This window comes from Cucurbita pepo, chromosome LG13 (assembly GCF_002806865.2).
Source record: "Cucurbita pepo subsp. pepo cultivar mu-cu-16 chromosome LG13, ASM280686v2, whole genome shotgun sequence".
Classification (NCBI taxonomy): domain Eukaryota; kingdom Viridiplantae; phylum Streptophyta; class Magnoliopsida; order Cucurbitales; family Cucurbitaceae; genus Cucurbita; species Cucurbita pepo.
The window spans coordinates 5,711,205-5,736,382 of NC_036650.1; the positions used below are offsets into that span (position 1 = coordinate 5,711,205).

At 35.5% G+C, this 25,178-nt stretch overlaps 5 protein-coding genes across 9 annotated transcripts in view; 2 read left to right on the forward strand and 3 right to left on the reverse strand.

Annotated features, from left to right (window-relative positions):
* The window catches only part of LOC111808263, a 21,001-nt gene extending 8,664 nt beyond the window's left edge, over positions 1–12,337 (forward strand). Inside the window, exons 2-3 of the mRNA XM_023694145.1 lie at positions 2,648–2,654; positions 11,453–12,337. Of these exons, the coding sequence (XP_023549913.1) occupies positions 11,499–12,167 (669 nt within the window). The 5' untranslated portion in view covers positions 2,648–2,654; positions 11,453–11,498 and the 3' untranslated portion in view covers positions 12,168–12,337. The remainder of the gene's footprint in view (positions 1–2,647; positions 2,655–11,452) is intronic.
* Positions 1,637–2,284, reverse strand: LOC111808265. The gene is made up of 2 exons (XM_023694146.1): positions 1,998–2,284; positions 1,637–1,849 (listed from the first exon to the last, which is right to left on the reverse strand). The coding sequence occupies exons 1-2, from the start codon at positions 2,255–2,257 to the stop codon at positions 1,693–1,695; spliced, it is 417 nt and encodes a 138-aa protein (XP_023549914.1). The 5' UTR covers positions 2,258–2,284; the 3' UTR covers positions 1,637–1,692.
* On the forward strand, positions 2,572–7,041 carry LOC111808260 (vacuolar protein sorting-associated protein 9A-like). 4 transcript variants are annotated; one of them, XM_023694140.1, is made up of 6 exons: positions 2,572–2,808; positions 3,768–3,915; positions 4,369–4,539; positions 5,368–5,547; positions 5,851–6,674; positions 6,770–7,041. In XM_023694140.1, exons 1-5 carry the CDS (start codon positions 2,717–2,719, stop codon positions 6,631–6,633), a joined length of 1,374 nt encoding a protein of 457 aa, XP_023549908.1. In that variant the 5' UTR covers positions 2,572–2,716; the 3' UTR covers positions 6,634–6,674; positions 6,770–7,041. The 4 variants fall into 4 exon arrangements, with proteins under 4 accessions (XP_023549908.1, XP_023549909.1, XP_023549907.1 ...); XM_023694141.1 differs by having other exon boundaries at positions 6,783–7,041; XM_023694139.1 differs by having other exon boundaries at positions 5,851–6,629.
* A 734-nt stretch (positions 12,338–13,071) lies between the features above and the next one.
* On the reverse strand, positions 13,072–19,314 carry LOC111808261 (histone acetyltransferase of the MYST family 2-like). The gene is made up of 9 exons (XM_023694143.1): positions 18,907–19,314; positions 18,430–18,518; positions 18,205–18,264; positions 17,670–17,879; positions 16,790–16,858; positions 16,343–16,504; positions 14,029–14,122; positions 13,659–13,801; positions 13,072–13,483 (listed from the first exon to the last, which is right to left on the reverse strand). Exons 1-9 carry the CDS (start codon positions 19,223–19,225, stop codon positions 13,280–13,282), a joined length of 1,350 nt encoding a protein of 449 aa, XP_023549911.1. The 5' UTR covers positions 19,226–19,314; the 3' UTR covers positions 13,072–13,279.
* Positions 19,315–19,936: 622 nt separating this feature from the next.
* The window catches only part of LOC111808351, a 17,914-nt gene continuing 12,672 nt past the window's right edge, over positions 19,937–25,178 (reverse strand). Inside the window, exons 7-19 of one of the 2 annotated variants that reach the window (XM_023694276.1) lie at positions 25,031–25,074; positions 24,815–24,897; positions 24,482–24,727; positions 23,622–23,869; positions 23,375–23,527; positions 23,074–23,295; positions 22,792–22,845; positions 22,589–22,654; positions 22,316–22,456; positions 22,188–22,241; positions 21,743–21,802; positions 20,713–21,120; positions 19,937–20,617 (exon numbers count right to left, since the gene is read on the reverse strand). In XM_023694276.1, coding sequence (XP_023550044.1) covers positions 20,450–20,617; positions 20,713–21,120; positions 21,743–21,802; positions 22,188–22,241; positions 22,316–22,456; positions 22,589–22,654; positions 22,792–22,845; positions 23,074–23,295; positions 23,375–23,527; positions 23,622–23,869; positions 24,482–24,727; positions 24,815–24,897; positions 25,031–25,074 — 1,947 coding nt within the window. In that variant the 3' untranslated portion in view covers positions 19,937–20,449. Of the gene's footprint in view, positions 20,618–20,712; positions 21,121–21,742; positions 21,803–22,187; positions 22,242–22,315; positions 22,457–22,588; positions 22,655–22,791; positions 22,846–23,073; positions 23,296–23,374; positions 23,528–23,621; positions 23,870–24,481; positions 24,728–24,814; positions 24,898–25,013; positions 25,075–25,178 lie in introns of both variants that reach the window. The other variant, XM_023694275.1, reaches the window with a different exon arrangement.

Consider the following 25,178-nt stretch of genomic DNA (forward strand, 5'->3'; position numbering starts at 1 on the left):
AAGGCATCATGTCAATGAAAATAGTATTATTTAATTATAAACTCATGATTATTCTGTATGTTTAAAAACACCAAAAATTATATATAATAATAATAAAATAAAGATCTCATCCCGTACAATGAAAACTATTTAAATTTATTTTTAATGAAACTTAGTTTATATTCGTTGGAGAAACAGATGGAGGCAAATAACTTATTTATTTTTATTTATATTATTGCTACTTGGATTAATAATAATAATAATAATTACCCATCCCTTGGATTTTATACTTTATACCTTTTTTTTCTTTTATTTTTTATATAGTTAATTATTTAATTAACTAATTCATATTAATTTAACGAAATTAATATAATAAATCAGTTAGTTGAAATATTTACTTAATTCCTTTAAAAAAAAAAAATTCAATCGGTTAAAATTATTATAATAATTTAATTTAATAAAAATAAACTAATTAACAACCATTAATTATTTAAAGTTAATTAATGTATTAAAATTATTACAACCCACAAACATTATTGATTTATATGAAAAATAATTTTATTTATAAGCATCTTAATACAACATTCAATTAAATAACTCAATTAAATAACTTAACGTCGGTCGCGTTTCCTTCTCCTTATAGTTAATCACGCTTAAGAGTTCAAGAAGCTATAAGAAAATTTAAGAATTTTTTTAAAAAAATTTAATATTATAACTGAATTAATTATTTATTAATTTGTTTATTATTATATTTATTATTATTTGAGTTTAATCTTGGGGAAGTGGGGAATCGATGAAATGGATGGACCATTGGAAAGGGGCAAAGGGCACAGGTTTGATTACACAATTACTTTGGATTCATCGTGTAAATGGACATAAAAATATGTGGGATTCATTTGAGATGATGTATTTTAAATAATTACTTATTTTTGTTTTAAACATTATTATTAAAATTACTATTTTAATCCATATAATTAGTTTAGTGAGCCAATTTTTAAGAGATTTTAAATTTACGACATATTAAATTTATAATTTCCGATATCTATTATAATTTGTAAGAAAAAAATGGAATCGTCCTAATTACAAATATAATGAATAAAGCTCTTATTAAATTTATGAATTTAATATTCATTGGTGACGTACAATTAATTGTATTACCGACCTTTTATATTTATATCACTAAATAACAAATAAAAAATAAAGTGAAACCTTAGAAAAACGAGTTTTCGAGAATGGAAATGATGGTCCCTTATTTTGGGAAAATTGAGGATTAATTATTAAGAATTCATTCTTTTTAGACCTCGATTTTGTGGCTTTTTAGTGTAACATTTTGATCGATTTTGTTTATGTTTCCCTCCACTTGTATTTTACCTAGTCCAATAAATAAATAAATATATAAACTTAATTTTAAAAATTCTAAAATTATTTTGTATTGAACACAACTTTTGGTCTAAAACACTCGCACTCTTTAGGAAGATTTAAACGCACTTATTAGAATATTGTTCTTAAAATCATTAATAATTTATTTTTAAATTAATTAAATCGTTTTTTTTTTAAATGTAGTTATTTATTATTAAGAATCTCAAATATAGACAATAAACTTCTATTACATAGAAACCATATATTTCAATTATATCTAATATATATTTATACGTGTTAATAGAAGGCTGGAGCGGTGGCGGCTGCCGTTAAATCTGAAGTGATATACGGCGGCTATGTAGCGGCGACAGTCTCCCCATTTATAGTGGAGGCTTTGGTTACGGCGGTTGGTCCCGGTCCTTTCTTCGACACCCTCGAACGTTTCTCCTTGGCCTCGTCCTGATTCATCTGCTGCTCCCGGCACTCTGCACTACAAAAACCGCTATCTCCCCTGTTTCAACCCAAAATCGCAGCAATTTCACTCAACGATCACATCAACCATGTCGATTCAAAGGATTCCAGGCGAATTTCGATTCAAAATTCAGAGGAATCACTTGAATCTGTACTTCCATGAAAGAAAGAAAACGGACTTTACTTACTTGTACATGTAAATGTCACGGCCGGCGACGAGGGAGCGGCGGCAGAGGCAGCAAACACGGAGGTAGTTAGACGACCAGGGGAATTCATCGGAATTTCTTCGATTGTTGCTTGATGAGAGCATGAAGAGAAGGCGGTGATCGAAGACGGTGCTTGGATTTTCGACTTGTTGAGGTTCTGCGACGGCGGCGCCTCCGATGTCGAAGAGGATCTCCTTCTGGCTGGCGGTTCTTTTGATACATAGCCTCTTCGGCGGCGGCATGGTAGTTCTCCGGCGAAGTTGGAGAGAGAAAATGGGTGAAAGAGAGAGAAGAGGGAACAGGGGAATTTAAAGTGGACGAAATAACATAAATAAACTTATGTATTTATAATTATTTAATTCCAATTATTTTTCACTTCCACACAGAGCTGGGCTGCTCTAAGCCCGGGTCCTTTTAGTAATTATATGGACCGCGATTAGATTGGGCCGGCCCATACAAGTCCAGCCCAGTCCAGCCCAGTCCAGCCCAGCCCAGTTATTTCTAATACCCAGGACCATAATTAATAGAAATTTAATCATGGTCATGGCGAGGAGGTGTCTGCTTAGCCATCGTCATCGAGCTAAGAATTTTACATCAATTCACTGTTCGTCGTGCTCCCAGACATTTTCGAGCTCAGAGGTCTTCGATCAGAAGTGAAGGATCGAGAATTTTGCACAAGATTTTGAGACGTCCCGTGCGGAATGGAGAACGCCGACGTCTTTTTGGGTTTACACGACTTTCTTGAGCGCATGCGTCGACCAACAGCCTCGGATTTCGTCAAATCCATTAAGAGGTTAATTTGCTTTCCATTCCAATGATATGTGCAAACTGTAGGATATTAATTGACTTCTATTAATGTTATTGTGATCTTTCCTTCAAATTTCATCTGGTTTCTTTTCACGTTAATTACAATGCTTGCTCATTATTCATTTTCTCTCTCCTTTGTGTGGTCCTCGAGTTTCTTGCTAATTCGGCTGTTTGTTTTCTTTAAGCATGTTTTAATTAAAAGTTCCCGTAGTTATCAATGAAAGAATTTAATTCGACTTCTGAAGTAGTATAGTTGTGCAAGCTGAATTCAGTGCTTAATGTGACTTTCTAGTTGATGATGTTATCTTGACATTTAGTTCTAATTACTTAATTTGATGAAGTCGTCGCTAGAGACGAATCTCCTCATTTGAGCTTTTGGTTTTAGTTGCCGTCCGTTTTTGTAGATTCAAATTCCTGCCCATGAAAGCTAAAACCAATCTCATAATTTTCTTCTAGGAGAAAATCACTCTCATGAATGGGAACTCCGATCGTATACTCTGGTATTAATAACATTTACCAGTCTCTGATGGAAAAGAACTTGTAGTTAGTACCTCGTGACAGAGTTTAGATTTAGTGTTATGTACAAGACAAACTTCAAGAGGGCGGCATAACGGTAAAGGCATTGGATATTAACAATTGGTTATTAGTTAAAGATCCTTTAATATCACCTAATTGAGATAATATAATACCTTAGGTGGCTGCCTAGTCCTCTGAACTCTGGAGCTTAGGCAATTTCAATCTCAAACTTGTTATACACTGGAGGTTGAGAAGATTCTACGCCCGATATAATGTATACGTGCATGGATGTGTATATATCTATGAGTGTGTTTCAGATTGTCGAGTTTCAGATCGATATTGTTTTGTTACCTTATATTGAAAGAGTGTTGAGTTTGAACAGTAATATATATGTGCCTAAAGTTTTGACTGAGCACTTTATACTGGCAGCTTTATTGTGTCATTTTCAAATAATGCTCCTGACCCTGAAAGGGATAGTGCTTCCGTCCAAGAATTCTTTACCAAAATGGAGGGATCTTTCAGAGCTCATCCGCTTTGGTCTGGTTGCTCGGAAGAAGAACTGGAAAGTGCTGGTGAGGTAAGTTCACTACTTTTGAGCATGTGTAAATCTTTATAATTAGTGATGATTTGTTTTTCACCTCAATAATGAGAATGAGCCGAATAATTAATTTTCAGTGGGTAAAAGATCTGGACGAAGAGACTAAAGTTTTAAAATATAATGTGTAGGACATTTGATACTGTTAAATTAGAAGTAAAACAAGCCTACTTTAAAATGAGTTAGACACATACTGTTCCTGTCCTCATATATTTAACGTAATTAATATAATTATTGATATAAAAGAACCAAGTTCTTTTATCTTGGTGCACATTTTTTGAGAAAACTCTGCGAAGAGTCTTCCTGAATGGATCATATATCATGTAAATTTGCAATAGCACACGCTTTACATCTAGAGTATTTGCTGCTTCAGTGATATTTGTTATTTTTAACCTCTATTCTCTTTTCTAATGCACCCCCGTCTATTGAATACAGGGATTGGAGAAGTATGTCATGACAAAGTTATTTTCTCGAGTATTTGCTTCATTTGCAGATGATGTCAAAAGAGACGAACAACTTTCTGAAAAAATGGCACTGATTCAACAGTTTATTAGGCCAGAAAATTTGGATATCAAACCAAATTTCCAAAATGAAACATCATGGTTGGTGAGTAAAGGTCAAAGTCAAGTGATCTTCATGTAATTTTTGCAGTAATCATCTCCTCTCTTAAACTTTAGATCCTGATGATTATTTGTTTGGGCAAAAATCATACTTTCGAAGTTAGTTCTTCTGATACATTTTGGCAGCATTTTTAAGAATTTCTCATGAGTTTAAATCAGGAAGTTAATTGATACTTTGTCCAGCAAATTTAACTGAAATCTGAAGAATATCATCTCTCCCTTAGCTTATCATCTATGAAACATATGCATTTTTTTATTCGGACATTCAAGTATATATTAAAAATATGTCTCACAAATAATCTTTCTAAAGCTTTGTTGCTTTCCTATTCTTGGTAATGCCAAAGTGTAGATGGAATTGCTAGACAACCAATTCTCAGATCAGCTGATGCCTATCTATAGAAAGAAAATAAGTTGAGGACACAAAACAAGCATTAAAATGTAATGTATATTCACTTTGAATGATTATGGAATCCCTCTATGTTCTGGACGATTCTCTATAGTTAAATTTTTTTGTTTTCCATGAGTAAGTGGTAGGGAAAAGACAATGAAACACATAACTTTTGGAGGCGTACTTGTTATGGAAATATGAACGAAGTTTCTTCCCCTCGGGCTGGTTCTTACTCTCAATTCTGATTAAAGAATTTATTTAATTCAATGTTTGTTTTCAACACATCTTGTTTTTTCTATCTGAAACATTTTTATTTTCTTGAGTTAGGTCGTACCTCACATTTTATTATGTGGAATTTTCCACAATCTGAATCTTTACAGATCATTAATACAAGTTTCACCTACATGTTAATGTTTTTTTTGACAGCTTGCTCAGAAAGAACTCCTGAAGATTAACATGCACAAAGCTCCAAGAGACAAGCTTGTGTGTCTTCTCAGTTGTTGTAAGGTCATCAGTAACCTGCTACTTAATGCTTCTATTGCTTCAAATGAGAATCCTCCGGGGGCTGATGAATTCCTTCCCGTCCTCATTTATGTTATCATAAAGGTAATGTGTAATATGATTGCTTAACGTCAGTTTTTCATATCCAATGATGTCATTACTTATGAAGCACTTTCCGCGCTATTGCATGTATTGTTACATGTCAGCATTTGATAGCATGGTGTTTCCTTATAGAATATCACCAACAAACTCCAGGCCTCTCTATTTGGCATTACTCTGGAAAGTTGGTGGTAAACACTCCACATAATTGTTTGTTTCTTATATTAAAGCATAGCTATTGTAGTATAAAATGTAGAAATTTTTGCACCATGTGTCATAAATGTGTTTTTCATGCACAATTTCTTGTAGGCAAACCCTCCACAACTGCACTCAAATTTATTGTATATACAACGATACAGGGGACAATCCCGATTAACTGGGGAAGCAGCATATTTTTTCACAAATATACTCTCTGCCGAGTCCTTTATCTCAAACATTGATGCAAATGCCCTCTCAATGGAAGAAACTGAGTTTGGAAAAAACATGGAATCTGCTCGAGCACTCCTATCTGGGCTCTCTAGTGATGTTCAAGCCCTTTCTAACAAAAGTAACTTGGATGAAGGGGTTGTCCCTTATTCAGAACCTGTAGAAACCAGTTCTCAAGCTTCAAATGCTGGTGTTGGCCCTGCAGTTAGACCTAAGTTCACTGTAGCAAAGCCCAGAACTGAGGCATCACATGCCAAGGATCAGTCAACAGTAATGGAAGTTCCATCCCTCTCAGATTTGGAGAATAAGGGAGCAGCTATTCTTTTAAATGATCACACAGGAGGTAGGCAAGCCTTCCGAGATTATCCATATTTGTTTGCCCAAGCTGGGGATCTTACATTTAATGACGTAGAAGAGCTTCTGAGTCAATACAAACAACTTGTTTTCAAGTACGTTTCCCTTTCTAAAGGACTGAATCTCACAACTGCATCTGCATCTTTGTCAAATTCTGAAATGCACTCCCAACCTCATCACGAGTCTCTTAAAGAATTTGAAGATGTTAGAGATGTGACATCAAATGATGAGTCAGCCGGAGAGCCACATAGGATAATTGATGGCTCAGATGGAACCTCACTGTTCGGAGAAGAAAACGACGAGACAAGGTAACGACGAGACGCCCCAATCCTAGCATCTCCCCAACAACTTCTGTGAGGCCAATCAATCAAATTGTTTCAGTCTGGCTATATCTTGTTTTGCTTCCTCAATTTTATGTCCATCAGCAATGAGCAAATCTCATTTGTAGGATCTGATCTTAGGTAGATGACGAGGAGTATGGCAATGAAAAGCAACAATAATTTAGCTTAATGTTGGACCTGTCGGTGGATAGGAAATCAGATCTCCCCCACGAAGACAAACTAATGGCGACCGGACTGACAATTTGTTCCTGGCTTGTTTCCACAAGTATGTCTCTCTATTTTCCCTCCACTTGTCACATTGTAGCAATTTCATTGATAAATTTATAGATTGAAAAGACTTAGAATTTTATATCAATACACGTTCGATTCTTATGATCTCGCTTGATAGCTATTTGGTTTCTTCTTATCTTTGAAAATTAAGGTTAGGAGAGTGTAATGGTTAGTGTGACGGTGGTGAGATTATGAAAACAGGGGTTGCTGATTAGTTAGGTGTGGAAATGCAATTAAATTTGATTGTAAATAGGTGGTGGTTTCTTAGACGGAGCCTCTCTTTCCCTTTGATTGTGACCTCTGTTTACTTTTGTTATATTCAAACCATAAGATTAGTGGGAAGGTCAAAAATTAAAACTCACACCTAACACGTTCATAATCAACAAGCACCAATTAATGTATGTATTTCATTGCCTTATTCTTAATTATTATATTCATGTATCTCTTAGTCAACCTAAGTTTCTCAAATTTACAGTTTAGGCTACCAAAACAAGACAACTCTATCTTAGTGCTTTACAACTAGGACTATTGCCCATAACACATGCAGGTTTAGGAGACGGGCATTAGACTAAATTAATGAAAATACCCTTAAACTTTGTAGTTTGCCTAAAAAAAACACCTCTAAATTTTAAAAAATTTCAATAAAAAGGTTAAAAAAATACTCTTAATTTTTCAAGAAGTTCATTAATATTCTTAAATTTTTTAAAAAGCTTTAGGATTTTCAAATATAGTACTAATGTTAAGGTTATTTTTGAACTTTTTAACACGGTTTTAAACTTTAAGGAAATTTAAGGTCATTTTTGAAATAAATCAACAAAAGTTTCCATTCAAAACTATTGGTAAAAATATTTGTGAGATTTTCTTGATAATTTTAAGGCATTATGATGTATTTTTTTTAGATAGATTATAAAATTTAGGGACATTTTTAATAATTTAGCCTTATCCTTTAACTTATTATTATTTATTATTATTGAAACTTTATTACATTTTTAAAATATTATTTTTGGGACAAAAAACATTAATAATTGAAGTGCACAAAATGGGTGCTTGATTGGTCAATCTTCATACATGTGCCTTCCTATTTTCCTTCTGTCTTTTCAATTAGGAAAGTCTGTTTTGTCTCGCACCCTCTTTTTTTCTTTTGGCGTTATCTTTATATACGTCTCCCTATTCTCTTGTTACGATTTTTTCTATTGCATAGTCGCTCATCCAGACTGGTGGTCTCTTATTGCTCGCCTTATTCGAGCTAGGAGAGTTTGCTTCAACTAAACAGCGAGAGGAAATATTTTCCTCTGCAGTATTTTCATCTGCCGCTTCTATATCACAGAGTCTATAAGTTTTTGACTCTTCACTAACTCCCAGCAAAATGTAACTCAAACTCTTATCATCTAACTTAGTTTTTCGAGCTGCCTCCTCTTTGTCTCTGAATCAATTCAAGCCCACGATATTGTTCTTCTTCCTTCTGCTGCAGCTCTAGAGCTAATCGTCGCTGAGTTTTTTCTATCCTTTTCCTATTCTCTTCCAGTATTTTATCTAGCTTCTCTGTTTCTAACATGGAAGTTCCATTAGACCTAAATTCTTATCTAATAATAAATTGATTTTTTTAACAAAATTAAATATCGTGAGACCTATCATTTAAAAGTTTCTAAAAGTTTGAAGACAATGACCCTTTTCCTTTTATTTTTTAATTTTTTTTACTTAATTAATTATTTTTATTATTTTTTTTTTTATGGAAATGAAAAACTAATGGATTGTTTCAAGATTATTGACAAATGGTCAAAGAAAAAACAAATAAATAATAAATATTTTCTTATAAATAATAATTAAATAAAAAAATAAAAGGCAAATAATTAGTTTGGAATACCAAATGCGCGTGCGTAACACGTGACCTACATATGCTCTTCCCTTGATGTGGCAAGCAACCCTACCGTTGATCGGTGATTAATCTGAACCATCCACCTGTATGAATTCTGTATACGTGGCTACTGGATATAGGACGGGGGGCCCACTTCTGACAAACAGGCCAGCTAATAAATATGTGCATATACATATTCGAATTAATAGTCACCTTTTAAATAAATATTTTAGAAAATTCAATTCATAAAGCAAAAAAATTTAAGTTATTTTAATTTCGTAACTGTTCTTTTAAATTATTAATTTTTATTTTTCATCTATTAAAATCATCAATTAGGTCTTTTTACAAAATAAATAATAATAATTTAGATTATTAATTTATTAACATATTTGGATTTGTAAGCATACTATTTAAATAATGATAATATTTATTAATAAAATGTTTGTATACGACTTTTTTACATTATATTTTTTACCAGCATTAAAAAAATCTTTAAAACATTGGGGCAAAATAAAATAAAATGTAAATATATTAACAAGTCGGCTTAATATAAGACAATTTATTTGTATAATTAAATAAGTTTATGCATAATTTAATTGAAATGTTTTATAATAATCTATGAAATACGTGTTAGCAATGAGACCAAGTCAAATAGTTATGGTAGAAATAATAATAATAATTATGCTTAAAGTAAGTATTAGTTACCGTACATAATAGAGTTTGAAATCTGAGAAAATATGTGACAGTGATCCAAAACTGGGTGAAAATTTTTAAATCCTAATTTCTGTGTAAAGTTGTCAGACATTTGTTTTCGACGTTATAACGAACTTTAGTTTCATAGATTTTAAAATGTTTATAAAATGTCTGAGTTTAATATTGCAACTTTTGAAAGAATATAATATAACGCCGATAACACTATTTATGAATACATAAATAATTTTACTTAAAAAAACATTTAGTCCATGTTTGTTACGTTGTTCCGTTCACTTTTTTATTTGTATCATTTCAAGATCAAACTATATCGATAACACATGATACACACTTATGATAAAGCTAGATATTTGACGAAAAAGATATGACGTATAACACAAGTTCATTTGATGTCAAGCAAAAATGAACATTTGAAGATACCAATTACTAGAGGATCTAGATTCTTGACATCCTTAAATACTTGACAACAAATCTACATGTTAGATATGGTTAGATTCTTGGCAAAGATACGGTTGACATCGTTACATGTTAGAATTTAGATAAATACTCATTTAATGAGAATTCAACAAATGACCCACGAACAAAATAATTTTATAATACAAGACTGACACTCCATACGCGAGATTTGAAAGTGAAGTAAGGTCGAAGAATCTACCGTTTGTTTGGGTGTGAGATGTGAAGTGAAGGAGAAAAGGCAGGTGATTTTAGCAAAGCAATGGGCATAGCGTGTGAAGTTGGCATGAATCAAAGTGAATTGAATTGCTTTGATTTGAATTGAATTGAATTGATTGTGTAAAAGATAAAAAGATGAAGAAAGGGAATGAGAGAGGGCCACTCATTCATTATTAAAGATGCTTCCTTCACTTTGCCTCAAACTTATTCTAATTTCCACACACCACCAATCAATCATCCCAATCCCAATCCCAATCCCTTCTTTGGACTTATCCTACTTTTNAATCTTTTTTTTTTTTTTTGGTGCTAATCTTTGACCCTCATGTCACAAGTTGATATTAGTATTGGAGACCAACGTCATAAGCACGATATTGGAATAACTGGGTCGTCTTCAATCTTTGTTGAGAATCTCATAGTCATGTTCGTTCAGGTCGTGTTGTTCATGGTCATATGCTCATAACATTTCAAACCCTTTTACTTACTTTCATGTCATAGTACTTTCTCAAGTTTAGTTTATTGTATAACTATTTGGCAAAATCATGTTTAGCTAGGATAGACTTAAATCGTCTCAAAATGTATTAAGTAGTTATCAAATATTTTCGAACTAAGTACTGTAATCTCTATTGTTTACATGTTTTCAATGATTTCCTCGCCCACGTTTTTTAAAACTTTTTCTCTCAAAACGTAGCTCGAGGCTTGATCATACACTAAAATTGTCCGCAAAATTCGATTTTGACATAGCTAGCTTGCTCATTGGATTAGAATGAGTGTCGCACAAATTTTAGCCTACTGCGACTACTAAAAAAAGTGCGACGGTGACAAATAACATTTCTTAGCTAATTGGTTTAACGAACTTTTAAGGGTTAAAAATAAAGTTTAAGATGACTTTTAATGATGACATTTGGACATATGGTAATAATCGAGCTAAAGCCATGATTATCGCTATGGACATTTTATCATATAACCCTCAAAGATTATATAAATTTCAGAGCCGGACATTTACATGTAGAATATTTTAAGTACTTCCCAAAAGAGAAAGAAATGAGCAAAAGCCAAGACTTGATCAACGTGTGTTCATATTTGACAAAGTTCCACCCATTTTCAGCTCATTTTGATTACACCGCCAAGATTTTGGTTCCCATTTGACCATTTTTATTAACTTCCCAATAAACCCCTCTCTCTCTCCCTCTCTCTCTCTCTCTGTTTACTGAAAACCAGAGCCTGAGGAGCTCTTGGAAGCCATTGTTTTACATCAAGGACCAAGCTCTGTCTTCTCTTACAGTACGTTGTTTTTTCCCCCTTTTTTGTGAAGAAATCAGAAATTAGAAATGGGGGATAGATACAATCGCTTCAACCCACAAAAATTTCGCCAGAAAAACATGTTCTTGCCGATGCTCTGTTCTAAGCCGGCGATCAAAGACGGCCGGCTGCCCAGTTGCGATGTGGCCCGTACAGAGTCCTTTTCCGGCGACCCTTTATCGCCGAGAATCGGATGTATGGGTCAAGTTAAGCGGAATAACAGAGTTGCAGGCCTTCCGATTTCTCACAGGATTTTGATTTCAACCAAGAACGCCGTTCTCAGCAACAAAAAAGGCAGCAACGCCAATGTAGGTTACTTCAAGCTGAAGAAATTTTTCTCCAGCAAAAATCTCTTGGTTTCCCCCTCCACCACCGGAACCAGCATCACCAGGTCTACCGCTGCCGCCGCATCGATATCTACGGCGGGTGTCAACTGTTGTGGGAGCAGAAGAAGACCGGCCTTAAATGCTGCAATTTCGGGTAAGAAATGTGTTACTGAAAACGGGAATTGTGATTCATTTAGCGTTGTGGATTTGGATCCGCCGTTGCCGGTGGTCCGGCGAGTGCAGAAGGCAGGAGAAGAAAGAGGGGAAATGGAGAATCTTTGGAAGAGGAGGTCAGGTGGCATTGTATTACAGAGCTTACAGATTCAACAAACCCATCTTCCAAAGCATCGGCTTCAGATTACGAGTGTTTGAAGAGAAAACTTGGATATGGGCGATCATAGATTCAACGGAGAGTTCTGTAAATGATCCGTTCTCTTGTTCTTCGTTCTAGTTTTGATTGTCTCAATCACAGGAAGCTAAAGACTGTGATTGTAGCTCACTGTTCATATATATTTTTCTTCAAGTTTCAATTTTGTGTGATATATTCGTATTAAATTACTTGCTCATATCCTCTTCCTAAAACAAACAACACATTTGCATCAGATCTGAAGAAATTGACGAACATGTTCTAAATGAAACAGTGGGCACAAGTTAATCAATTTGGATTATTCATAATTTTAAACAAAAATTGAGACAGAACAGCTTAGAACAACTCGCCTGCAATTGTAATGTACTTGAAAAGGGTAGCAGAACTTTTACCAGACAGTCTTCTGCAGTGAAATCTGCTTCTTTTCCCCAAGAAAGTTTAATCAGAAAGGGCTCCGTTTCCTGCTTTAACAAAAAAGGGTTCTTTCTTTTGAGGATGAAGACATGGAAAAGCAAGATCATCTTTTCTTTTGGGCTCCTGCTGTTTAGCTTTCTTGTCTACTTGCCACGTCTAGCATGGGAGCTACTGGACATGAAGATGTTATTTCTTGTCTAATTTTCAAATCTCAATCAAATCATAAAAACAAATAGTTGACGTCTAAGCAAATTAATGTATGTGAAAAACATTAATTTAAAAAAGAGTTCATGTACTGCTGAAAGATTATCATCAACTTAATCGTACCGTTCATGGTCTAGGATTATTTCGAGAGCCCTGAACTATAAACAACTATAAATGGTCATACCCAACTACATTTTATTTGTTAATGAAAACACAATGATATCTTTAATCTTATAACCTTCCCATGTAGCACCTGATTCAAGTTTCAAAACTTCCAGTTCAAAAAATGTGAATGTCAAGGGTCACACACTGAATTCTTCAAGAAATAGTCAGCAACTAGTAATGTACAAGACTATTTATACCATTTGTCATTTCAATGATATTTGATTGTCCAGGCTTACATTCATCAGATAGAAATGGCAGCGCTAATGCTATGTACTGAAGTTCTACACTATTATTGTACATACAGAGTTAGGTTACCGTCAAATTTAATAATGAGTCAACTCTGTTCTCTGTATGGAGTCCAGATCAATTTGCTAACATCGACCTCTAGGCCCCCACGACCAGCAGCTTTGAGATGACGATCCAGCACCTTGGGGTCAGCACATATAACATGCTGCCCTTTCCTGTATTGAATCAACTCCAGGCTCTGAAGTGTGTTCAAAATATCTTCGGCTTTGATAGCTGTCATGTCACTTAGCTCCTGTCATTAAGGGATGACCAATGCGCCATGTCTTAGGTACGAATCTTATGACTCGTAGTACATTCTAAAATTATTTGTTGTTTCAATAGCAATTAAAATAAATTTTGAGGAACAACGCAACCTCAGTGGAATATGTTAAATTTCATCAAAGACATCAAGCAACAGAAATGAAAACCTTGATAGAGATATTGGCCTTGTGCTTTTTCAAAATGTCTAAAAGAACTCTGGTCCAGTACCCTCTGTAGCTCACCAATCCAAGGTCAGAAAGAGGTCTTTCAGGAGTCCCAACTTTACCTTCCTTCTTGGAGAGTTCATAAGCTGATGTCTCAGTTTCACAAAAGATCAAAACCTCCGTTAAAAACAAAGGTGAGACAACAGAAAAAAAGGGTGAACTGTTGAACTAAAATAACAAATTAAACTTAAGTAAATCACGCAAACAAAAAACTACTGGTCCTTTTCAATGCTAGAGAAGAGAGCTCATCAAGCTTGCTAGTAGCAGATAAAATTAGCCCAAAAAATAGTCAGTTTAATGCACGTGAACTTACAAAAAGCTATTAAGAACTTGCCATAACCCTTCCTTTGATAAGGAGGAAGAGTGAGAATGCATGCCAGATTATAGGATTCCTCTGAATGCTTTTCCTGCACACCGACAGATAATAGTAAAAAAAAACAATCCAGTTTGATTTCAAACACTTGAAAGGTATGAGAAGTTCTGAACTTGCTTCCAGCTTATAAGTTCTAAAGCAATTTATTGTAAATCCATCTTACATTTCATCATCCGCATGACACAAGTTTTCACTCCGTTTTATACCACTCAGTGTTGGCACTAAACCCTCACTAGCCCTCCAAAGGGGGAAAACAAACTACTAAAGCATGGATCAGAAATATTGCATAGTAGATAAATTGATTTCAAACAAAAATTACTTGTCGCCTTTTCCCTATAAAAAAGTATGGTCATGTAATCCTACTACATAATATTATACCCTACAAACTCGACCAAAACTGAAAAAAGGACAAGCCGACCTTTCTGTTGCTTATACCTTGAAGGTGAGGAATGGCAAGACTTGCTTTGGAAAGATACAATGGGTCTTCAATGAGGCAATTAGCTCAAAATTCCCCAAATATATCCCCAATAGCCAAACAGATCAGAACAGCCAAGGAATGAACCAAACTTGATTTCGAAGCTAGAGAGTGGATTTCAGTACTTGCAGATGATATTCAGACCAACCAGAAGGCAAAAGAATATGAGGGCATACAAAAAAAAAAAAAAAACCAAAAAGGGAAGTCTGACCCTAATTACACAAACAGACTCCAATCCAAAACAACAATACCAATATCATAATTATAAAAGAGTCTAAAGACCGACGTCCACAAGGAGTCATTAAACCTAGCCACCTCCCAAACGTCCTCACCCGATCTCTCCACCTCTCTTGTTGTTTTTCTCGATCCAAATACTCACCAGACTGTACTAGCTTGTCACAACACTTTGCCCAACTGCTTCAAGGAATGATCTTGTAGCACCTCCACCATAGACCTCACCACACCCTAATGCAAGCCCCAAATTCCCCCAACGACCTTTTCCAATGATCCCAAAGGTAAAGAGCAAACTAAAAATCACACAACAAACGACCAAGAGTCTCCTCAGGCTCATACAAAGAATGCACTGTTGCAGGAACCACACGTAGGAAGATTATTTTTGGATGCAATCCATGGTATTAACTCTCCAGTGTAAAACTTGTCATGCAAAAACCTTAACCTTCTTTGGAATTTGAACTTTCTAGTTCTCAGAGAGAGGAGAAAGCAAAAAAATTCAAGGCAGCCGGAAGGGGAGAAAGGGTAGACAGAATCTAACATCCTTCTCTCCCAGGGATCACCAATTGGTCACAAATAAGAGAAAGTAGACCCCTTACGTGAGTCACATTTCTGTTAGGCAGAGGTCATCAAAACTATAAGGAATCAAGGAGATAAGAGTATGAAGAAGGCAAGATGAAGCCCCCGAATGCAACCTCTTATTTGAAAGTTGATAAAAATGAGAGGAAAAAAAAAAAAAAAAAAAAACTCAGAGAGACTTATCACCTTATCACCCTCCTAATCATCCTCCCAAAAAATAGACTTTTGAGCCTTCCCCATGCTCAAGCAAGTATGAAATCCAGAAGAAATAGCTTTCCCAAAAATTTAGCTAGGGCTGCTAGAGTTATCACTCCCAACCCACTTAAAAGGTGAGGGCCATGTCTACTCAGAATCACGTTATACCACAACACCTTCAAGTCCATGAAGAATCATGGTAATCATTTAACCAAGAAAGCCACGTTAAATAATTGCAACTCCTCATACCTAATCCACCCATCTCATCAGATTTCACAACCACCTCCCACTTAACCTAGTGTGAGCCTCTCCCCTCCTCAGATCCTTCCGACAAGAAATTCCTCATGACCCTCTAGAGATTCATACTCACGGAGACTAGAATTCTAAAAAGGGACATATAATTACTGGGAATCATACTCAGCACTGCCTAATGGGAGCAAGTTTCCCCCTTAGAGAAAAATAACTTTTCCATGTAGGCAACACTTCGGAAAGTTCTCAAGGATAGGCCTCTAGAAGGACTTACTCTCTGGATTCCCTCCCAAGGGAGCCATAAATAAGAGGGAGGCAACAATTTAACCCTAAGACAAAGTTCTTCCCTTGATCGGTACATTTTATAATTTCTCTAGCTCTTATATGGATCTCCCGGTCCAAAAATTTTCATGATTATACGCCTTTTCATATTCATTCAAGAGTTTTAAGTCTCTATCAATCTTCTTTTGGCAAACGATAGTGTTTTCTTCCAACAACAACAGAAGTTATATCGAACCAAAATACCTTTGAAAAATATCCAACCATGTGACACCCTCGATCATCACACTCACACAGGACATAAAACAGAAAAAGGTCTACATCATAGTAGAGGGTCTTGTGGTCAAGAAATAACTTCGCCAAGTAACAGAGATTCTGCCCATAAACCTTGTTCTTCTTTCCGTCGACCTGTTTAAAAAAAAAAAAAAAAAAAGAAAAAAAGAAAAAAAAGAAGGATAATGAAAGTATCAATTTAATAATAATTTAAAACAGAGTTTCACACAACGTGAGTAGAGATGTCAAACTTGCTTGAAATGTTAGAATACAGTAGAAATTCCCACTGTGGCAACTATTTTTAGTCCAAAAATTAGAAGAAAAAAAGGAATTTTGACGAAAAACGAGATAATAAAATAACGTGAGGTACAACTGCAGCATGAACAAGCCAAAAGATTGAAAGCCTAATCAACACCATACCTCAAACATTGACAAAGTACCACATCGATATATTTCATCACCAGGAGGATGCTTCAGATCACACTTCCTCTACATGGACAAAAGCACATAACTTAAAGACGGGTTGTTCATACTTAGCAAGTACAAAGGACTAATGATAATGAAACGTGTAAATTCAACTAATTCAAGAAAGTGCATTCAACTTTATTCGATCCCAATTGGGCCATTACAAGAAGAAAATACATCTTATTTCCTTTCCAAAAACTTGTTCATATATAAAAACAGAAAATAAAGGGATTTCAATATTGGAATAAAGATGGTCATTGAATCACCATATATAAGTTGATAGCTGAAACAATAAAGATATGTATATATTGTTGGCTGAACATGAAAAAGAAAAAGTTGGCTAATCTTTTTCCCATAAAACGAATATATGAATCCTAAAGTCAGGCTATCGCACATCAACAATCAATCTATCATAATGCTGGCATCTATAACTAGGCATGGGTAAAATCATTCGCTGAGATGTTCAAACATAGGCAACATTTCCTACATTATTATAGGGAACATGCAGCCATCAAGAAGGAAGTGAGACCAATAGCAACATATGTTCAACGACTCTTTTAACATCCACTATTTCATTATAGCATAACTGAGCAAATAAATGCACCCAGCCAGTCGGACATTAAACCAAAATAAGGTCCAAAAATGAAATTACAAAAAGATGTACTTTGAACACAACTCCATGAAGATTAAAAGAAAATTCATATTCCCAAAACTGAGCAGCAAGCAGCACCAGCTCGATTTTATGCTCCCAAACAAAAGTTTAAAAATCTATTTACAGATACTATGGCCTAATCTCATTCATAAACAACAAAAGACGGGATGGAGCATATCTCACCATATGTCTCTGGAGCTGTTCTTTGCGCTTCATGAAATTGAGACAAAACTCACAAAAATAAAGCTTGGTGGTGTCGTTGTACTCTGGTGGAAAGGGGGAGAAATACCATGTTTCAATCTCATATCTTCCAAGTTCAATTGTTGCAATATTTTTCACTTTTGTAAATTCTTCATGCTCCCTCAAGCTGGCAGCATCGAGTTCCTCATGGCCCTATAAAATTGAAAATAGATAAGAACACATTTCATAATGAGGGCAGGGAATTTTGTTTAGACACTCCAAATTGATATCACAACTTCTAAATGGAAAATATCAACCTTTTTTAATGCACTATCTGACAGAATTACCTCCTATTAACAAGAGAGTGTCACGCTTGCCCTTACACCTGGTACATTTTAAAAGTAATTCTTTTACCTACTGCTGGAAAACACCCGTGTAGTATTGTATTTTATAAAGGACAACTAATCAATTATTTGTTTATGCCATTATATAAAGGTTCTCGAAAAAAGGGCTATGTGCATCCTTAAAGAATGCATACCTCAACATGGGTTTCGTCAATCTTCCGCTTCTGGTGTCGGGTCATCTTCAATCCTGTTACCTTCAAGTGCCGGAATAAGACCATCATATTAAATACTTACAAGTAAAACATGGCTTCCAATAGGACCAACTCATGCCCCGGGATAACCTTAAATATTTCCATCCTTCAGAAGTGGACTGATTGAATTTTAAAAAATGAAGGTGGAAGGAAAAAAAGAAAAATTACCTTGTCCTCCACTTTCTCATCAACAACCGTCTCAACTGAATCAAGATCAAGTTGATCAAGCTTCACCCACTCATCAAGTCTCCTATTGACTGTCACAAAATCCAGATAAGGAGAGAGAAAACTCCAAACTCCACATAGAAGAGACTAATCAACTTATCAACGAACACTAGGGTTAACAGAAAATAGCACCCATGTGATTTATCAATTAACCGTTACATGAACGAAAAAGTAGAATCCCATTGCTGCAAGAGCTAATTGTCTCACTCAATCCAAAGGTCATACTCCCAAAATTGACCAAATTTGAATAAGCCCTAATTCACCCCCCTAAAGAAAACCTAAACAGAACATCAAACAAATTTAGGNAAAAAAAAAAAAAAAAAAAAAGAATTCAACTCTTGTTTCTCATTCCAGCTTGATTCTTCCACCACGTAAAATCAAATACCACATACTAATTCAAACGTCAGATGAGTAGCTTACACTCGGTGTAATGGACATAGTATTCGTAATCACTAAAACCAGTTCCCTGCAACTTCCGACGTTCAATAACCTTAACGGGATGGTACTTCCCGTCCCTCCAGCGGCACATGACGCGGGTGCCGACATCAAGAGGAAGCATGGAGGACAAACGCTTCTTCGTCGGCCCCAATTCTTTAGGCTTCTCGGGCGCCGTTCCTTCTGGTTCGTTAGATGTCTGGTTCATACCGTCGGCGGAAACTGGCTTTTGACGACCATCACCAGAAACGCCGGCGTCGGATCCATTTTCAGGATTGGTTGATTGGACGTCTATCGAGCCCATCGCGAGCTTGCAGTTTCGTATGCAGAGGCAGAGCGCGGTAACCGTCGCAGACACCCGCGGCTTGTTTCTCAATTTTAAATTTTCTTTCAATAAAAAAATTCTCCTTCGTAGTTTATAATTTGTTCATTTATTTATTATTATTTTCTCTGAACATTAAGAATCGATATAATTTATTATTATTATTTTTTTTTTTTACATTTTTTGAAAAATAGTAATTTCATTTAAGTATATTTTAGTTGACTTTAAATGAAATTCCATTACCAATAAATAACCATCGGTCTAAATTCATTAATTAGTAGCAGTTAATTATTTTAATGAATACCATTTTATTAATTTAGGATTTTAATTTATTCGAAATTTAAGAAAATAAATAGATTCTTCACTTTTTTTCCCTTTTTAGTTTTTATATGTATAAAAAAAAAATCCCTTATTATATGTATATTACTTTCCAAGATTAAAAAATTACGTAAAATTTGATTTAAATAGCCAATTCCAACAAAAATGATCTAAATCAATATTAGTATAATGATTAAATAAAATAAAATTAAAGAGGTCAGAAGCTACTTGAACATCAATGTCTCATAATTTATTCTTATATAACGAACATCTAGTTCCTGGCAAGCCNGATATTTTAAATTGGGAAGAAAGGTGAAAAAAAAAATTAATGAAAAAGAAATAATCCTAATGTAATTAATGGAAGGGATAAAAAAGTAGAAGAAATTATGGGGTTGGGCGTTGGGATTATTGTAGTAATTAAAATTGGGCGTGAGTTGGGGTTTGAAGAGGATGGACAGAGGTTGATTGCGTTCAATTATACACCAAACTTTACAATGGTAAACAAATCACAGCACCAACTCTTTCCTTGTTCCCTCCTCCCTGCAACTCCTACAACACTCCATGGCTAATACTCTTCTAAGAACTCGACTCAACCAACCAGGAAGACAATCTCAAAGACAAGGAAAACTCAATCTGCCCCCATTTTCAACATATATGACTTCCCACCCAACTGTACAATTACACTCAACGTCCAGTTTCGTTGCCCAAGTCAAACTCGGGCGCCCTGCTGGAGTCCATCCCAGCATTCCCCCTGTGCTGCTGCTCTGCTCTTCTGCATTGGCCATGTTACTTGTTCTTGGACTCAGTTTCCGAGCAAGATATGGGTCCGGGAATATGGATGTTTGGTGTGACGTGGAAATCTGAAACACAAGAAATGCCTTCTCTCAACTACCTGTCGCATTTTGGTGGCTCGGCAGAACCTGTTTCCTGGTTGACCTGTTTCTCCTTGGCGAGGACATCAGCAGGAACATACAGGTACTGCTTAGGTAAAAGAGAATTCTTCATTGATGCTTGGTCGGACGTCATTACCAGCTCTTTCTGAAATGTCTCGGCATGCTATGGTTCATAATGCCCAGTCAGGATGATGCACATAATTGAATCTACAAGCTAGATGGGTAATAATAAAAATGAAGAGAAACATAACGCTGTACCTTTCTAGACTTGAACCTCAATCCTCTAACATCTACAAGATTACGTGATGTAGAAGTTGAAGATCTCTGAGGTATTTGCTTCCCGGCAAACTGACCCCTGTCTACAAATTTTTGGGGGAATGGGTTCTGAGATGTAGAACTATCGTCGTCCGTCTTTTGTTCAGTGTCCAAAGACAACGGTACTTTGTTCCAGTGCTTGATGGAAACTGTGCTGTCGACAGTTAAATCATCTGATCTCTGCACAGCTTCGCTGCACGATTTTAAATCTTCCACGTGCCCCTTTAATGATGTGGTAGCTGATTCAGAACTAACTTCAGGTAGGAAGAAAGGAGAGTGAACTAGTACGGATCGTGCTACATGGTCTCTTTTAAAAGCAAGAACATCATGTGAACACAGAACCAGGTCCCTCTGCAAACATAAAAAAAAACAGGCTTCTGAGTAAGGAACACTTGAGGGAAGAGATTCCAAGTTTAAACTCCCCAAATAATGCCATATAACAGAAATCCTGTCCATAGATCTTAACACCAATGATCTAACCAAGACATAGTACATTACAGCCCAAAGCCCCAAGCACTCAACCAATAGAGCCACTCCTTGAGGGCCAAAATAAGTTCACAAATTCATGAACTAACTAAGCTAGTTCTTGAGTGGCTGGGCACTCAGCTTATTTATATCAGTATTCATAATGCCCATGGGTGGCAAACACTTGGAATAAAGAGCTGAGCCCAATCGAACTTCTTTCCTTTTTTTATAAGAGATTTCAATTGAACTTTGAGTTTATTGAAGTTCATGTGGCTTCCTGGTGCGTCCTTTCCAAACTAGTTCAAAATTATTTAATTTCTGAGATTAATTATAATCGGAAAGCTTTTTTGTTTTTGTTGTTATTGTTTTGAGGGACTACTATCCTTGCTTCGTCATGTAATCGGCACTCTTGGTGAAAGTTGATAGTTGTAGCTTTTCAAATCTCTGTTCCTTGTAATATATACCTATTCAAAAGATGGAATTTAGTTTTCTCGTTAAAATGGCATACCTTGATCTTCTCACGCTTGATGATTCTCTCGCAGAGTAGGCGTAGCCTCTCCAGTTCAACCTGCAAAACAGAAAATGGAGAATTCAACAATATTCTACAAAAATTATAGCTTAATTTCAGATATAAGCACGTACAGCAAAAGTCAAGCCCATAAAATCAAGTATAGTTCAAGTATAAAGGCATGCATGAAAGGTCATACACAAGGCACAGCATGCAAATGAAACTAGGTTCACAATTATAACTAAAAAACGAAATCATAAATGGTTATGATAAGGAACCTCTTCAAATATAATTTGAAATTGCTTCTTACATTCGCCAATAGGTATAATGGATGTAAATAATTGTGTGAAAAACAGTTGAGTGTGATCTTAAGCCGCAAGCATCATGTCGCAAATATAAAAGAAAGTAATTTCATAAGAAATTATTAGAATGGACATAGAGTTACCCTAATTTGCTTGACTCTATTCAATTCCTCGATTCCATGTGTTTGGTTCTCCGCCTGTCCATGTTCGTTCAATGTTAGATGTCACAACTGTATGCTGCAAGAATAGAAATCATTACGAGAAAGAGTACCTTTGCTCTCTGCTCTGAGCTATGCTTTTCACAGTATGCTCTGTGCTGCAACTTACCACCCGAAGTCTTTACAGTCATGTAACATCCAGCACTTCTAGCGCATAAGGGATGAAAAGTGGTCTGACAATGACCATAATTACACTGAAGACAATGAAATCAAGGTACTTTAACCATCACAATATTCAAGAAAACAAAGAATAATGGAAAGACAGGAATTCCGATACAGCTATAATTTTTAAACGGACATATTGCAGCACAAATAAGTTAGTCGACCTTCAAACTGACACCATGCTTGCGGTGACAAATATAGCAAGAGTCCACCCCCTTTGAAACTGTCTCCTGACATTCCATTAAGAGAGGTAAATTGACGAATTAAAATCAACCATAAGTACCAATTCCCACAAATGAATTTTAGCTTATGGATAGTCACATATCTAAGCTATAGTAAAATGGTAACACTTGGCAATATTACATACCATTCCTCCCACAGGATTTGCTTGTCCTCTTTTATAAGTTGATTCGAAGACCCACTACAAGATGATGCATGGAGTTAACACAAATTAGTCCATATGTAAAGAGGGATGCATAAAAATAATGTTTCCCATAGATTAGCCTTATCCTTTATAGAGGGACTATAATGACGTTTTTAAAATTTAAAAGCACAGCCGCTATCTTTTCCATCTTTTTTAAATGACAGACGAAGAGAAAGCATGTAAAATGAGAAGGATAATTCCTATAAACTAATTACTGTATTTTACCTCTGCACATACGGCATGAACCCACTGGCCGTCAGATGATTTCCTGAATGCACCTGTGGTGCCACCACATAGACCACATTCTGCAACAAAATATGATTTCTCCCAAAAATTGACTACAGGAGTTCCAGACCCTCTTGATACTGCCAATTCTTCACATAACTCACAATACCATGGACCTGAGGACTCTTTAACAGTCCGATAGCAATCCAGATGTACTGAAACCTGCAACATATGCCATCTGTCAATCAAATACAACATTTGTTTTCCTTTTCCACAAAAATAAGCAGATAAAGTATGAAACCTTGCAGCTTGCGCAGACTAAAATTGGCTTTAACATTGTCTCTGGCCGCCTGCAGATGTCACAGGATCTAGCATGTTCTTTACAGAAATCCGACTCTAATGAAGTTTTTGGGAGAGCAACCTTAGTAAGTGTTTCTTTTGCACGAGGCATCAACTGGGAAGAATTGCCAAACATTTCAACATTAGTCGCTTCTCAAAAGATGACATAAAAGTGCAGTAAAGAGCTCCATGTAAAATCATCAAAAAACCTCTCTATGAGCAGATTCTTCGTATACATCCTTTCTGAATGATGACATCCTAGAAGAGGCAGCAGCAGCAGCCGTTGCAGCAGCTAGTACAGCCTGTGCTTCTTTATGCCTTCTCTCTTTCTTACCCCGTTTCTTTGCTTCTCTAAGCTCACCAAAATACTGATTAATAAGAACAGCATCCCATCTAGTACTTCGTGCTTCATTAATCTCCTTTGGAAGACTCTTAACAACGTTACAAATTAAATAGTCTGCAAAAACCATTTGTAGTACCAAAAGTTATCAGAGGAAGCTTTCCTGTGGAGTATTTCATGGGAGAGTTAACAGTCATCAGACAATTTTCTTTTCTTTTTTTTGGCTCCAAATCCAATTTAGTCCCTAAACTTTCAGTTTATTTCATTTCAATCCTGAACTAATAAAATGTCTATTATAAACTATCAAATAAAAAACCATTTTCCTTGCCGTTTTTTTTACGGTTAGTGGTTTAATTTTTTTGACTCACACCTCAAATGTCTAATTTAGTCCATAAAACATTTTTTAAAAAATAACTATTTGATGTTTACCATTATTTTGTTTTCAATTATTTAATAGACAGATGATGGGACTTCAAATACATGTATTACGGTCACATAGTTTGACTCATGAAGAAATTGGGTAGAGCAGATTGCTGGGAGAATTATGATGAAAACCAAAATACTTAAAAATTTCAAGGACTAAGTTAAGGCTAATTGAAAGCTAAGCAACCAAAAAGGAAAGCCTAAAAGTTCAAAGATCAAATACTGGAGTTTCATGAGGGAGGGAGAATAAACAACGAGTAAAAAGACCAGCATGTACATTGAAGCTTGAAAGAACAATTAAAATACCAGTGAACCGCTTTCTTGAAACTGCATTTGCAAGTAATCTGAGCTGATAAAATATAATTTCTCCTTCAATTTCATCTTCTGGAGACAACTTTATGATTCCACCTATTTTTTTATTGACTAGCTGCTTTGGATTAAATCCACCAGATTTGTAACTCGTGCCATTGCAGTCAAAATGCTGGCGTTGGTGACCACAGCAAACGCCAGCACTGGAAGATGCTTGCCATGACATCTCTCCTTCTGACAAATCTGTGAAGTAAAATAATCTCAAGATAAATTCAATGCATACCAAGTAGCATGAAAAAACTTTACCACTAGAACCAAGTATGTAGTTACTTAGAAGCTTTGCATCCAACATATGTGCCATTTTCTCTTGGACATATGGATGAAAATAAGAATTAGGGGTCTCTCCAGCCTTTCTGCACAATATTCATCTAGAAGGATTAGGAATCCATCAGCAGATAATATATAAATAGAAGTTACTTGTCAAAAGCCTATAAATCGAAACTACAATAGATAAAGAATAACCACATACCCATGAACTGCACTTACTGTAGAATTATGGCCAGAAACAGAACACTCCAAGAAATCACCTTCTACAAGGCAAAATATTTAACCAAAAATGAGTAACCAATATTCTAGGGGGTAAAGAAAATCCAAGGATCCATTTGAAGATCCGTATGTGTGGGTGGGTGGGTGG

What these genes read in the sequence shown, in the direction of transcription:
- LOC111808265 (XM_023694146.1), bottom strand. Translation starts at nt 2,257, where the DNA reads ATGCCGCCGCCGAAGAGGCTATGTATCAAAAGAACCGCCAGCCAGAAG. An exon ending in CGTGACATTTACATGTACAA is followed by an intron (nt 1,850 to 1,997) that starts GTAAGTAAAGTC and finishes GGGTTGAAACAG; the next exon opens with GGGAGATAGCGGTTTTTGTA.
- LOC111808260 (XM_023694139.1), top strand. Translation starts at nt 2,717, where the DNA reads ATGGAGAACGCCGACGTCTTTTTGGGTTTACACGACTTTCTTGAGCGC. An exon ending in TTCGTCAAATCCATTAAGAG is followed by an intron (nt 2,809 to 3,767) that starts GTTAATTTGCTT and finishes TTATACTGGCAG; the next exon opens with CTTTATTGTGTCATTTTCAA. An exon ending in AAAATGAAACATCATGGTTG is followed by an intron (nt 4,540 to 5,367) that starts GTGAGTAAAGGT and finishes TTTTTTTGACAG; the next exon opens with CTTGCTCAGAAAGAACTCCT.
- LOC111808261 (XM_023694143.1), bottom strand. Translation starts at nt 19,225, where the DNA reads ATGGGCTCGATAGACGTCCAATCAACCAATCCTGAAAATGGATCCGAC. An exon ending in CTATGTCCATTACACCGAGT is followed by an intron (nt 18,519 to 18,906) that starts GTAAGCTACTCA and finishes ATTTTGTGACAG; the next exon opens with TCAATAGGAGACTTGATGAG. An exon ending in AACAGCTCCAGAGACATATG is followed by an intron (nt 16,859 to 17,669) that starts GTGAGATATGCT and finishes TTGTCCATGTAG; the next exon opens with AGGAAGTGTGATCTGAAGCA.